The 14,474-nt window shown below is 42.0% G+C and overlaps 1 protein-coding gene across 1 annotated transcript in view; it reads left to right on the top strand.

Annotated features, from left to right (window-relative positions):
* Window positions 1-14,474, top strand: part of LOC113576308 (probable phospholipid-transporting ATPase IIA) — a 29,158-nt gene that overhangs the window by 5,513 nt on the left and 9,171 nt on the right. The window contains exons 5-21 of the mRNA XM_027008308.2: window positions 19-77; window positions 1,357-1,408; window positions 2,652-2,746; window positions 2,867-2,947; window positions 3,081-3,156; window positions 3,325-3,401; window positions 3,531-3,691; window positions 3,980-4,122; window positions 6,135-6,247; window positions 7,175-7,384; window positions 9,654-9,815; window positions 10,627-10,719; window positions 10,869-10,952; window positions 12,292-12,462; window positions 12,620-12,718; window positions 13,810-13,899; window positions 14,183-14,327. Of these exons, the coding sequence (XP_026864109.1) occupies window positions 19-77; window positions 1,357-1,408; window positions 2,652-2,746; window positions 2,867-2,947; window positions 3,081-3,156; window positions 3,325-3,401; window positions 3,531-3,691; window positions 3,980-4,122; window positions 6,135-6,247; window positions 7,175-7,384; window positions 9,654-9,815; window positions 10,627-10,719; window positions 10,869-10,952; window positions 12,292-12,462; window positions 12,620-12,718; window positions 13,810-13,899; window positions 14,183-14,327 (1,911 nt within the window). The remainder of the gene's footprint in view (window positions 1-18; window positions 78-1,356; window positions 1,409-2,651; window positions 2,747-2,866; window positions 2,948-3,080; window positions 3,157-3,324; window positions 3,402-3,530; window positions 3,692-3,979; window positions 4,123-6,134; window positions 6,248-7,174; window positions 7,385-9,653; window positions 9,816-10,626; window positions 10,720-10,868; window positions 10,953-12,291; window positions 12,463-12,619; window positions 12,719-13,809; window positions 13,900-14,182; window positions 14,328-14,474) is intronic.

The raw sequence follows: 14,474 nt of genomic DNA on the forward strand, positions 1-14,474 counted from the left end.
TTCCCTGTCTTCCCCCAGGAACTGTGAAGGTAAAAAGCAGTGGGATCCAGGTTGGAGATCTTATCATTGTTGAAAAGGTTAGTGTGTTAATCAGCTCTGTCTTTGTGAACATTTGAGATCTTGTGACTAATGGCATCTCATCCTGATGAATGCTTGAGCTGTTTACCTGCTGCAGAGACTTGTAATTTGATTCCTAAACCAAACAGCCAGACATAACAGGCTTTGTATGTTAAAAATAATATTCAGTTTCAATGGATTAGGGTGCAAGGTCTTGTTATTTTTGTAATTTACCTTTTGAAGTAACTCAGTTGTATTACACATCTCCTAGAATAAAAACTACAAATAAGTAATTTAAGATTTCTAACCCTAATTTTTGGTGTTATGTCAACAACATAAAGAGTATCTAACTGAGTCTATACTTCTTCTGTGTTTCATTCTTTCAGTTTTAAAATCTATTTAATCACCTTTAATTAGTTAAATTGAGCTGTCTGTCATTTTGAAGAACTGAGCCTTGTAGCCCAAGGCGAGTGGATAGTTATTAGTAATCCCGTGTAATTCCTGTAATTCCAATGGCATTTAGCATCGTCTTTTGTTCAGGAGTTACCATTTTGCCATGCAGTCTTGCATCTTATTGTAAGAAGATTGGATTGTTTGGCGTCTCTTTACAAGTCTGAACACTTTAAACGTGAGACCAGGCCCACGTCCCCAGCTGCCACCCAGAAGAGGCTTCCTCACATAGCTCAGATTTGCACTGAAAGAGAATTTAGGCATGTTACACTCAAATATTTGCACCAAGGTGTAAGTGGTAATGTTCCTAGATTCTATTCCATGAACTTCACCTGATTCTTTAAGATTACGTGCTTGTCGGTAAATGTTGAGGTAATACATTCCTGGTGAGAGCTGTCTTTGGACTCATTTGTTCTTTCTTTTGAAGGAAATGCAATTCTGTATAATTATTCAGAGCGATGAGCTCCCACATAAGTTATGTACAGTAAAATCATAATTAAATAAAACCATAATGCTATTTGTTAAAACCATAACCAGTGTGTTTGAGGTAAGCAAGTCATGTGTGTTGTTTTGCGACATCTGTGGAACTGAGCAGCATGACCAATTCGTCTCTCAGGAAGTCCAGAGTAGATTGGCAATGGAGTCAAAAAGTGGTCAAAAAGTGAGTCATTCTCAGTGAAGGAATAAAATGGGCCATGGCCTAATGATTTTCTTCAGGGCTTCCTCTATAAACCAGGCAAGTAGTGTATGTGATCAAAGACAAATGGGGCTTATTCCCCCACACCAGTAGAGGAGATGCAGTAGGTTAAGTCTCTTTTTTAACTTTACTTTCTTTCCACTGTTTTTTAGAATCAGCGTGTTCCTGCTGACATGATCTTCCTAAGAACCTCTGAAAGAAATGGTAAACATCTGTGGGTCATTCATCCCAATCTCCCCAACAGAAAGAACAGGGATGTACCGTGTGTGTGTAGGGGGTGGGGGGTGGGGGGGGACATTTCGTTGGAGGATTAGACTAAAGTTTGAACAGGAACTGAATTTACAACCAAACTAACTGCCAGAGAGATGGCGTGCAGTGTGGCGTTATGGTTTTTGAATCTTCTTTTAATACAGAGCTTTGACTGCCTGACTTCTTATGGCGTTGAATAATCAAATCTCATCTTGACTGAGATTTCTTTTTGTTTTTCAAATGGCAAGGCAGTTGTGAGGAAAATCAAGACATGCAAAGTGGCACAGAAAATTGAAAGAATACACAAAACAAACAAATGCAAAGGGTTTTGGAGGGGCAGAAAGACAAGGTACCATCTGAATAAACAAATGAAGAAGTGATTGAGTTGTTGCATGCTATCCACACTGGTGTATTTCTAAAAAAAAAAAAAAAAAAAAGGTTACTACTAAATGAATGGTGGTCAAGAAACAGAACAATAAATGTATGTATAGAAGAACAATCCAGCTTTCTTCTGAGAAAACAATGTGACCACATGCCACCACAACTATTTTTTCCTCCTTTTTTCTTGTTTAAATTATTGTTGTTGAATAGACTTGAACACCATTTCTTGAACACCAGTGAAATTTGCCTTTACAACAGGGGGAGGAGCAGGCCTGGTCGATGTGTTGGTTTTACGGGAAGGAGAGCATTGTTATCTGCCCTACAGATGGAGGCCATTAGGTCAATTATGAAGAGCCTAGGGTTCCACAGCCCAGGCAGGATGACCCATCTTTGAGATGGGGGGCAGGGCCTTAGCAAACCTACCACACATACTCCACCTTCATTTAGAGCACTATGATTTTTATATTGCTTAATATTACATAACAGCTAATGCTTCATACATATATGCTGTAGGATTGCTGCAGATGGTTTTATTCCATATTATGTAACTTGAGTGAAGTGTAATTTTCCAGACAGATAGGCGTGTCTAGCTCTACTGCAAGGCAGCAACAGGCTGCTCTGGTAGCACAAAGGATTTGTACTTCACACTGCCCCCTAGTGGTCAGTGAAGTTCCCATGCAGTTTTTATAATGTTCATGTGCTGCTTCAGCTCTGTTCCCAGATGGAACAAATACAACTCCCTGCTCAGAGATATCATGAATTATTGCACAGATGTCTCAGGTGCAAGGCACCACCTTATCCGCCTGTTCTTCTTAAGGCTCGTGCTTTCTGCGCACTGACCAACTGGACGGCGAAACAGACTGGAAACTGCGCCTCCCGGTGGCCTGCACGCAAAGACTCCCCACAGCAGGAGTGAGTTAGTACAAACACAAATCTACATGCCCATTTATAACACTAATACTTCAGTCTTAGGTATCCGATGTTGCCAAGGAGTTTTAAATAACTGGCCACTGCTCTTGTGGTCCCCTCCAGGACCTTCTGCAGATCAGGTCATATGTGTATGCCGAGGAGCCTAACATTGACATCCATAACTTTGTCGGCACCTTCACCAGAGTGAGTACATTTCTGCTCCCATGAGAGCAGAGGTTACACCATGTCTTACACATGGAATAGTGAAAATGGAGCCTCGTGAACGGCATGCCTGTAAAAACTAACGTGGTTTGCATTGTGCATGTGCCGCTGTTAGGAGGACGGAGACCCTCCAGTCAATGAGAGCCTGAGTATTGAGAACACACTGTGGGCCAGCACTGTCATTGCCTCTGGTAAAGAGACTCCTCTCTGCATTTACCCTTCACGTACGCTTTGCCGACCAGTTTGTCACCAGTAGTGGACGCCTGCATGCATGCCCTTCATTTGCTCATCTTCTTTCATGATGCTGTTTGTTTAATGTTACTGCGCTACCCCCAATGACTGTGCACTTGTGACCTCAGGTACCGTGGTAGGGGTGGTGATTTACACCGGAAAAGAGCTCCGTAGTGTCATGAACACCTCGAACCCGAGACACAAGGTACAATTGACAATGTGGACAACTAAATGGTACAGCATGTAAATATTATAAACTTTTATTTGTGAAGGGATCATAAGATGATTGATATTGAAATGACTTTTTTTTTTTTTTATTGGTCTGGTGTGGCAGATTGGGCTTTTTGACCTGGAAGTGAACTGTCTGACTAAGATCCTGTTCGGAGCCCTGGTGGTAGTTTCTCTGGTCATGGTGGCACTGCAGCACTTTGCCGGACGCTGGTACCTCCAGATCTTCCGCTTCTTGTTGCTGTTCTCCAATATAGTTCCCATCAGGTGAGGCTGTATTCTTTAACCTTCCTGCACTCTACTAGTAAAACACATTTGTAGCAGTAGGATAAATATTTGTTATTTAATCAAATATATTATAACTATAGTATTGTGTTGGTGGTTTGGAACCAGTCAGCCTTAAGTAAAATATTTATGTGCCAAATGATTTGTTGTCAATTTCATGAAATTTCACGTGATTTCTAAATTATTGTCATTAATTTGTGCACTGTACAGGATATACTATTGTATTTTATGATTTACCCTATAAAATGTCTCACTGCTCTTGGTTTGCAGTTTGCGCGTAAACCTGGACATGGGCAAAATGGTGTTCAGCTGGATGATTAAGAAAGATTCTAAAATTCCTGGTACCGTGGTCCGAGCCAGCACCATCCCAGAGCAGCTTGGACGGATCTCATACCTTCTCACAGATAAGACCGGTGAGCTGTCTCATCTTGTGTCCGGCCAACTAGAGTGAGCCATTTTTTCTGTTTGTTTTCACACTGGGTCTCCTGATGTAGATGGCTCCTACACCAAATTTCTGTGTCGCCTGTGAAACACCACAGTACAACCCAATACAACCAGTCCTCGAGGTTAAACACGCCTTCTCAGAGAAGTGTTAGATTTGCCACTGTATATATTCAAGGCACTATCCACAGAGCATCACCAAATGTTTCAGCACACTGGGTGGAGAGTGCAAAGCATTCGGCATACCATGTAGCTGTGTGGATGCCAGACTAAATCAGCTTAGTATTCTGAAGGTGAAATCGATCCATTTTAGACTCTTAAAAGTTGCTGATGAGGCTTAAGAACTGCATTGATGGCAGTGGTAGCGAAAAATGTAGTATGGGTTTTCTTTGTGTTTTTAATGAGAAAACGTTATAATGCACTTCACTCAGTGTCTATCCCTTGTGCTGTCAGCAACTGTGAGTTAAGTTGTTGAAACTTATACGGCATAAAATAAAATGGATTCAGACAACAATAACAGAGTGGAGGACATAGAGAGCCATTGTTTTCGCAGTCAGATTTATGATCTGGAATCCAGTAATCATTTGAGAGCAAACCAGTGAGCATTTGCAAGTCTGAAATGAGAGCAGTGTGTGGTTTGATGCGAGAGGTGATAGTGTTGAAGTGTTTTTAGAAGTTGTAGACACGCAGTGCAAGTGTAGTTCAGGCCTTTCCCAGAGGGCTTACCTTCTATTCTCTCAGCAAAGACATGCCACGTATTAGAGCTTTAAATCATATGTAACCTGAAGGCCCTCGTCCCAATCTCCCCCTTTAGAATCTCCTTCTAGATTTATGACACTGACCCCTTATAAAATGATAGATGCTTTCCCACATAGGCACTAGAGAGAGAGGGAGCTGTAATGTAAGGAGCAGAGAATGGAAGCCTAGCTCAAACATAGCTGAAAGGCTTTGTTAATCAGAGTGGGCTGTGCTAAGGTGTGAGGAAGCACACTTTAAGCCTTTGGTCAGTAATAAACCATTAGCTTTTCAATTCTTTCTGCTTCCAGTGTGCCTCTGTGAGTGAGGACAGTCCATACCCACGAATTACTTTTTCTATGTGTGTATTTGCTGGAAACTATTTATGTTGTTGAATTTTCAAGCAATCGAGTATTATGAATACAATATCAACAAAAGAAGTGCATCAAAGCAGTATTCGGGAAATTTGAAAATATATGTCAATGTATTCTTCAAAATAGGCACACTTTATCCTTGGTTTGGCTATTTCATTGACATTTATAATATTCTCTTTTACTTTGAAACATTCTAACTTTAAATGCAGGATATTTGATTACCTGTTTAAACATACATAATGTAATTAAGTATTATGTGACTACAATAAGAGGCTCTTATCAAACCAAGAGTTGTGTCAGCATTCATTTTTAAGTGATATTTATGCCACAAGTTCTTATTTCATGTATAATTAACAGGGTTCCCACTGGTGATGGAATTTTGGGAATATAATGGAATATTAAATACCAGACATGGAATTCCAGACATGGAAAGTCTGGGGATTTGAAATTTTTTTGTGTCAAGTCATGGAATATCGGGCAATTTTGTTTGAAGCATCTTTGAATTTTAGTGTCCACTTATATTTTCATGCATTGCCTGTACTGTGTGGGTGCTTGTTATGGTTACTTTTTCCATGCCCATTTAACAAAGGTGGTTTTTCTATTCATTACGTGTCATGGAAATTATTTTTAGTCAGTGAAAGTCAGGCAGTAGTCAGGGAATTTTACACTTAACTTGGAGTGGAAACCCTGAGTTAAGTGTTTTGTTTAGTGTCATGTTTAGTTAGTACTGTCAGCCTGACTATCAAAGGCCAGTAATCTCATCTTTCTTGCATCTGATCAGCTGTTATCAGTATTTCAAGGTATCAGAGGTGTCTCTTTGCATTAATTCCAGTTTCCAAAGGCCCACTAAAGCACCAAGTGTTCTATTGCTGCAGGCACTCTCACTATGAATGAAATGGTGTTCAGGCGCCTCCATCTTGGAACTGTGGCCTATGGAATGGACTCCATGGATGAGGTGCAGAGTCATGTATTCAGTGCTTACACTCAGGTAACTAACACTTATGGTATTATCCACAAATGAGTTTCAGTGGATATTCTGGTGTACTGGATGGGACTATATAATAACCTGAACTATACATCAGCTAAAGCTTAAAATACAGTTAAAATACTTAAAAGACTTAAAATAAAGATGTGCATCAGTGATCAAAGGCTGCATGTTTCTACTTATCAGATTCAAAAAATGTGTCGTATCTGATAATTGTGAAATGACTTATGTATGATATTGTTATTCTAATAAATCTCCCAAGCTCTGTTTCTTTTATGTGGAACTATTATTCCTCTTATGTGGAACTATTTTAACTATTATATAAAGTTCCAATGACACAAATTCCAGAGTGGCCCAAAAGGTGTGTTCAGAGTTCTTTAGGGCTGTATATCTCCTATGACTAGGCCTTCAGCCTCTGCCTTCTGACCATTATGGACATGTTTTGTCCCTTTGACATCAGAGGTCATTAGAGTAGGAAGCAGAATTTGCTGCCTCCCTGCCTCCCATAGGCTAATTTAATAACTGTGCCATCATTAACCCCTGAAGCATATGGCCTAAAAATAGCCTCAGCAAAAGCTAAAGCTTATTGTTCATATTTTTTTCCTATACATATGGGAGTGTTTAAAAGGCCTTGTGGAGGCTGTGTACACAGGCATCCAGCAGGAAGTTGGCTGACAAACAGTTCATCATTTTGTCACTGGGGTTAGCGGGGGGTCTAGCTGCAGTAGAGTAATTAAGCACTCTAATTATGGTACTGATATTCGTCTGACCACATCTTCATATTATGCAGATTATAAAACTTTTGTCACCAGTAGCACAAAATTAAAATAGTAACAAGTATTACCCATAAGAGTTTAGCAACTATTCTGTCGCTATTACTGACGTTGTCATTAAACAGCTGATCCTGATTTCATGTTTTTGACTCCACAGCCCCCTCACGACTTCGCAGCCTCCAGAGCACCAGCCACAACAAAAGTGAGGAAGACTATCAGCAGCAGAGTGCACGAGGCGGTGAAGGCCATCGCGCTGGTGCACAACGTGACACCCGTGTACGAGGCGAATGGCGTGACGGACCAGGCCGAGGCCGAGCAGCACTACGAGGACACCTGCAGGGTGTACCAGGCATCCAGCCCTGATGAGGTAACCTTCAGGCCAGCGCTGCTGTTCCACATGCCCCAGCAAATGCAACCCAACACGTCCTCCATGGTCACAGATGTACAAGATCATCTTATCCATAGCAGAACAGAGTGCCATAATTGTCTTTAATTGCCCCAATAACCTAAGATGAATATGAGGTTTAAAAAGCAAACAAAACTGTTATCAAGGGAGGTGATCAACTCTAAAGCTAAATGGAAAAAAGATAGAAATGGATTAAGGGCCATCTGTTTGTGCTCTGTGGTAGTTATGAGGCTACAGGCCTACTGCTTCATACCACTGTATCAAATTTCAAAGTGTCCTGTAATAAGGAGTTTAATCAGTGTTTTGGCTTTGTGATTTGGGCTAATGGCTTTGATAAAGCAAAACGTGGGTAGTCTGAAAACATTTGGTATTTGAAAGATCAAGGACTTCTTTTCTTTATTTGCTTGATATAGCCTTTTTGAATGCTGAGGGATTCCTCACAAGCTATTCTGGTTGCTGTTGATTTAGCTCAGAGTTCTTTGTTGCTAGTCATTTCTCCCATCTCCGGTCTTTGAGCAAGAATTTCTCCTGATTAAAGTAAGAGTCACTAAGATTATGTTGAGAAATATCTTATTGGTGTGTCACATGTGCAAAGGCATATAGAATAATGAGGACACACAGTTACTCTTTGTCATTGTGCTTCACCAGTGTTGATTCTCATCTTTCATGTTCTTAAACATGTTTTCAAACCTCTAGATTAACTTCTGTGTCTGAAGTGTACCCATGCAGACGATTAGAGTCTGCAAAGTAGATGTAGCCCAGTAATGTTTTCTCGGACCCCTGATCCCAGGAGGCATGTGGTTTTGCTGATTTGTTCAGCATATGCACTCCAGTGCCTGTGCTCATTTATGGGCAGTGGGGATTGAGTCAAGGCCAGACTGTGAGAGTGGTTTGGTGCTCTGACTCAGGCAGGCAGGCAGGGGGCGGAGGCGAGCCGCAAGCCTACGCACACAACCCCCGTCTCCTGCAGCAGCAGCGGAACCGTTGGCGACATACGTATCCCTGCGCTCCTTCTGGCTTAGTGTGCACGTACACAGCGAGACAGTGACTAAGCATGCAAACACACACGCACACGTACTAGCTATCACTCACACTGCAGTCTTCATTCAGAGGAAAGAAATTCCTGTTGACTTGATGTCAGAGTTAGTTGTGCAGATGGCTTTCAGAGGCCCATTAAGCACCTGAAAATCAATAAGGTTTATAGGTTTACACTACACGTGGAGCTCGATAGCCTTGCCAGAGGAGGAAGTGCCAAGCTTGGTCACAGGTTGGCTATAAACAGAGGAGTGTCATGTTACCAAAATCTGAGCTTCATTTGAAGTAAAGACTGATTTGGAAAATCAAAAGTTTTGTTGCCAACAAGAAGGAAAGGGGCTCTATTAGAACAGAGACACAGAACTGGTCTCACGAAGGCCGTTATAGTAGGCCTCTTTTATCGACCACTGCTGCTAAACTGGTGTAGCAGTGGAGCCTCTTTACATTTGGCCTCTGTCCTTCCATCTGGATGCCTTGAGATATGTCATTAGCAGCTAGTTGCAAAGGGCATAAGAAATAGGGTTTTTGATCTCCCCATAACCTCTGGTCTGGAAGTTATTGGGCAATAACTTCTCCCTCCCAGAAATACCCCCTTTTAACATTACACTAATGGATGTCATCTGGTTTGCTTTATCTTCATGTGTCCACCAAAAAGAAAGTAGATGGTTGTTCTACACAAATCCAGTTGCGGATTTTTGGTGGAAAAAGTATAGTATAGTTTACATTTTTGAAATGTGTTGTATTTTGGTTAATTTCCTCCTTCATTTTGGGTAACTGGCTGAAGGAATGATTTCTTCCTTGAGTGAAGGTACTGAACTGTTTCTTTATGGTTACAGTAAGGTAACAGTCATTAACAGGTAGATGAGCACTATCAATGGCACAAATCTGGGTAAACAAAGGTACTATATAGTTCTGCCTGCAAGGAATCCTATTATTATAACAGATATACTATTTTTAAAATTTAATAATTGTTTTATATTAATATTTGTCAGTGTTATGTTTTCAGTTTTTCACTTACCACTGCCAGTTTTGAGTTTCATCAGTTAAGCATCAGTTTCTCTAAACTAAATTCAATAATGTAAAGCAACAAGCCATGAGGCATCAAAAACTGGTAGTACTTATTTGCAGGTACAAAATACAGTAACCATGCTTAAATACTTATTGTTTGTCCTCTTCTCTCTCATTTGTGCACTAGGTGTCTTTGGTACAGTGGACAGAGAGTGTGGGGCTGACTCTGGTAGGAAGAGATCAATCCTCCATGCAACTGAGGACCCCTAGTGGCCAAATCCTCAACTTCACCATCTTGCAGATTTTCCCCTTTACCTATGAGAGCAAGCGTATGGGAATCATAGTGCGAGTAAGTGCTGCCTTTACAACCTATAGATTAATGGGGTACATAATGCAAAGCAAAGATGTGAAGATCAAAGCCTCTAGATGCTGTTCTGAGTAATGGATGAATATTGTTTAAGAGATTCGACAGTGAGCCTGGTGTGTTCCTTTGGGACAGTACAAGCAATTCTCATAAGTTATCTCTGTAGATGTGGGTTCTTATGAGAAAGCTGCCCCCCTTCTCTAAATCTGATGACTAATTCTCTCCAAGCACAAATGACTGACTATTGTTGTTGGCTTGGACTGGATCCTGTAGAATATTTTTTTAGGAAACTAGAAATATATGTGTGCTTCCTTTCAGTATCCTTTCAGATACCTTGAAGGACTCCTGGATACATCTAAAATAAAGACTTCTTCTGTTGAGTTGAAAAGAAAACAAATCAAAGCTTATGTTATGTTAATAAAACCTTACTGAAGCACCTTTGGTCCACAAAGTGGTTATACTTATTCAAATTACATGCACTTAATAATAATATATGAATAATAGATGCCTGCTTTCAGAACCACTTAATGCAAGAAATATTGTCTGCAGATGAAATTCAAATGACAAGTTTTTAAAATGGTTATAAAAGGTTTAAAAAACCATTTGTTTATATTGTGTTTAATACATTAACATAATATTTGATCAGCTTGGTAGGACAGTATCTGCAGAACAGGTATGTTTTAATATGGTCCATGTTTCAAACAGCTGTTGGTGGTGTATGGTTTGGGTAGGAACAGGCTTACATATTAATTATTAATTAATAGCATAAACATGTTCCTGTTTTTATTATTTCTAGGATGAGTCCACTGGAGAAATCACCTTTTACATGAAAGGTGCTGATGTTGTGATGTCAGGCATAGTTCAATATAATGACTGGCTTGAAGAAGAGGTACTTTCGCTTTCTCAAAATTCTCTCTCTGCTAACTGCTTTTATATGTATATATGTGTGCGTGTGTATGTGCGTTCGCACAAAAATCTAGCTGGTGTACTGCGTTTCTTGTGATCTTTGCCATATGATGTTTCCTTCATGTTTGCCAGTGTGGGAACATGGCCCGTGAGGGCCTGAGAGTTCTGGTGGTGGCCAAGAAGTCTCTAACCGAAGACCAGTACCAGGACTTTGAGGTGATCTCTCAGGAATTACCTATTCAAATGATCTTTGGCTTCTAATTAACCTCCCAGAGAATCCCAACCTAATTATGTCCCTGTCAGCACCTAAAAGTACTGCCTATCCCTAAGCGGGATTGTAAGCTTTGGTGACTTTTTCAAACAATACTGCATCAGTACGGAATACGTGATGGTTAGGACAGCTCTGCCCAATGGTTTTTGGAGGACTCTAGTGCCCATCATAGTGCAATGTAGCTGGGACATCAAGAGTGCTCAGGCTGTCTTCTCACTGCCCTGCGATGAAATCCGGGAATGTCGCAGACTGCTGAAGCCAGAAAGAAGATACGGACATCTGAATATCATTTGACTCCCCAGTAGCACACAGCTCGTCTGCCCCTTGTGTTTATTTGCAGAAGAATCCATCTAAAGTCATTTGTTAAAGACATTATTGGAATGGGGAGTTTCTGATGTATGTGCAGGCCTGGAGCCCAAGTTATGTACACAGTAGCAAGACCACCTGTTGAGAGCTATGAAGAGCACAGAGTTCTGAGATCTGAGCTAAGAACCTGTGTTTTTAGGATGTTTATAGTGAAAAAATACTTGGCCTGCTTGTTTGTAGTTGCTACAGCCCAGCCAAAGTATCCAGGTTCCAAATAACTTCAGATATTAATCCTAGTTGCTGAGGAACCATGCAACATCAATAACAGTCTCAAAACAAGAAATGCTGGAGCACGTTTTCCGTATGGATTGGACCAAAATGTCACAGTATTGGTTACCCAGCCTATACACATGTACACGTACGCACACAGACACCCACCCACACACACACACAAAAAAACACACTCACACAATACTGTTTCTTCTCGTTGCAGCCTGAGTGTGTACTTGTGTGTGAACTGGTGGGCGGGGATGACTCAGAGTGTGTATGACTCACCAAGTGAGAGTGTGTTCCTGTGTGACTCATGCACACATTGTCTTGGCCATAGTTCATACACTGCTTGAGGGTTGCACTTTCCAAGCTGTAGTTTGGCATTTGACAGCTGCATATTATGGTACTGGACATCTCAAAATGTATAGGAAGGTTTTGCAGATCCTGATCTCATGAAGTGTTTTTTGTCTTAATTTTTTTTTTTACAATTGAAAGTTAATGACTTGTCAGTCCCATCAATTATGCACTAAAATCCCAGTTTTCCAAAACAGATTTTTTCCCATCATTTAATCACTTTATTATGTTATGTATTAGGTTTTTTTGTGGATGGCTATCAGATCGTATCAGATAGATCTAGGTGTGCTTGTTTACTAAGCCTTAGATGCTGCCCATTATTCAGCCTTGTCTGGTGGGGTTTGTGTCCCAAAGGCCCGCTACGTCCAGGCTAAGCTGAGCGTACACGACCGCTCACTCAAGGTGGCCACGGTCATCGAGAGTCTGGAGATGGAGATGGAGCTGCTCTGCCTGACGGGGGTAGAGGACCAGCTGCAGGCCGACGTGCGGCCCACGCTGGAGATCTTGCGCAATGCCGGTATTAAGGTGAGACGCAGCACTTTCACACCAATCTTCAGACTTGCCGCGCATCAAGAGTCTAAGAGCACCTGACTCAGCATTAAGGGAACTGAACACGTGCATGGCAACCGACGCAGTACAAATGCCTCATTGTCATTTAAGTTATTTTACCCTCTTCGGAAAGGTGTGGATGCTGACGGGGGACAAACTGGAGACAGCCACCTGCACTGCCAAGAACGCTCATCTGGTGACCCGCAACCAGGACATCCATGTCTTCCGGCCCGTAAGTGTCTTCTCTGCTTTTCATTTAGAGCGTCGTGTAACTGCGCTTAAATGCACACTTCATCCGGCCCACTTCGAAACGCATCAGGACGCCACCACACCAGATGTCCCGTCCACCCCCCCCATCGCGAATGTCTTGCTGCCAGAGGCCGTCGGGAAGGTCATGGTTGCCTACAGCAACATGCCGGTTCCTGGAAAAAGGAAAACAATGGCTGGCTAGGCTTGAGAACAGTGGGGCCAGTCCCCGGGTGCCTGAGCGCCCCGGAGGCCCGCATCTGGAGCTACTTCCTCCTGATCACAAACGGCATCTGGACCAGAGGCTGAAGGCGTTTGAAAGTGATAGATGGAGGCTCGAGCATGCGCGTCGGCTAATTACAAAACATCCGGTCTGCGCCAAGAGCTGAAGACAGACTGATGTGATAGAATGCGGATCTGGTCGTCAAGAGACTTTGTTGCCTTTAATTCATGCTATGCACTTACCATACTTAAATTCTTACCATACTGAAATGCTTGTCTAGGGCCCATTTCTTGTGGTACAAGGCTAATGCCAACATTCATGTTCACTCCTACATTTGTTTCTGTCTTTATGATGAAAAACAAATTGCAGCTGTGGTCAAACACTGCATTCTACCATATTGCATATTTACATGATTTTGCATTCTTTTCTCTCTTGAATTAGCAGAATTGGATTTGAACCAATTCAGATCCAATTCTGCCAATTCAAGAGACAAAATAATGGTCCTGCTGACAATGTATTATCTATTTAGCTTGATCTAAACAGTCATTTAAAGGCCTAATACTGCACTTCCTTTATGAAACGCTTACCCACACGAGAGTAGCACACAACCGCGACCTCATGACAGTTAAGCAGTTGGCTCAGGCCATGGTCTTACACAGCTGACAGTTGAAGCAAGCAGCTGTAAACTCCTGTTATTGGTGTGGTTAGGATCTTTAGTATATTTGGGCTAGATTGCTATCTCTCTGTGTTTGTGTGTATGTTGGGGGAAGGGGTGCGCTTAGATATGAGTTTACGGGCCTGTGCGTGTGTTTGGGTTGCAGACAGCTGATGATGTACTTTTCGCTATGTTGCAGGTGACCACACGAAGTGAGGCCCACCTCGAGCTCAACGCTTTCAGGAGGAAGCACGACTGCGCTCTGGTGATATCAGGAGACTCTCTGGAGGTAAACCTCGCCATTACACACCCACCCTGGTAGGCTATTATGTGAATCAGCTTTTAGATACCAATTCTCTTACGGGCGAAAGGTTTAGCAACATGTGCTTCCCTTAATGCTCATTAATTAGTCTTATTTAGTCCTGTAACAGTACATAAAAAATGTTGCCGAACTAATTAAAACGGGGCAAACGGTATGCAGTAAATAGGAGTCATGTGCCCGAGCCCGATCCCTGTGTGGTGCTGCTATGTGTGGGTGTGGTAAGGCGTCGCTAAGCAATGTTGCCTTGCAGGTGTGTCTGAAGTTCTACGAGTACGAGTTTATGGAGCTGGCATGCCAGTGCCCAGCTGTGGTGTGCTGCCGCTGCGCACCCACGCAGAAGGCGCAGATCGTCCGACTGCTCAAGGAGCGCACTGGGAAACTCACTTGCGCCGTGGGTGAGTATGCCCCGCCCCCTCCCTGCCTTGGGACCTAGCTAGCTGTAGGCTAGAATTGTGTGGCATTGGAATTGGGTGTTTTGTTTTTTGTTTTGTTTTTCCTATGCAGTGTGTCATAAGAGCTAAGAATTTTTGTAAGTGAACACA

Source organism: Electrophorus electricus, chromosome 22 (genome assembly GCF_013358815.1).
Source record: "Electrophorus electricus isolate fEleEle1 chromosome 22, fEleEle1.pri, whole genome shotgun sequence".
Lineage (NCBI taxonomy): Eukaryota > Metazoa > Chordata > Actinopteri > Gymnotiformes > Gymnotidae > Electrophorus > Electrophorus electricus.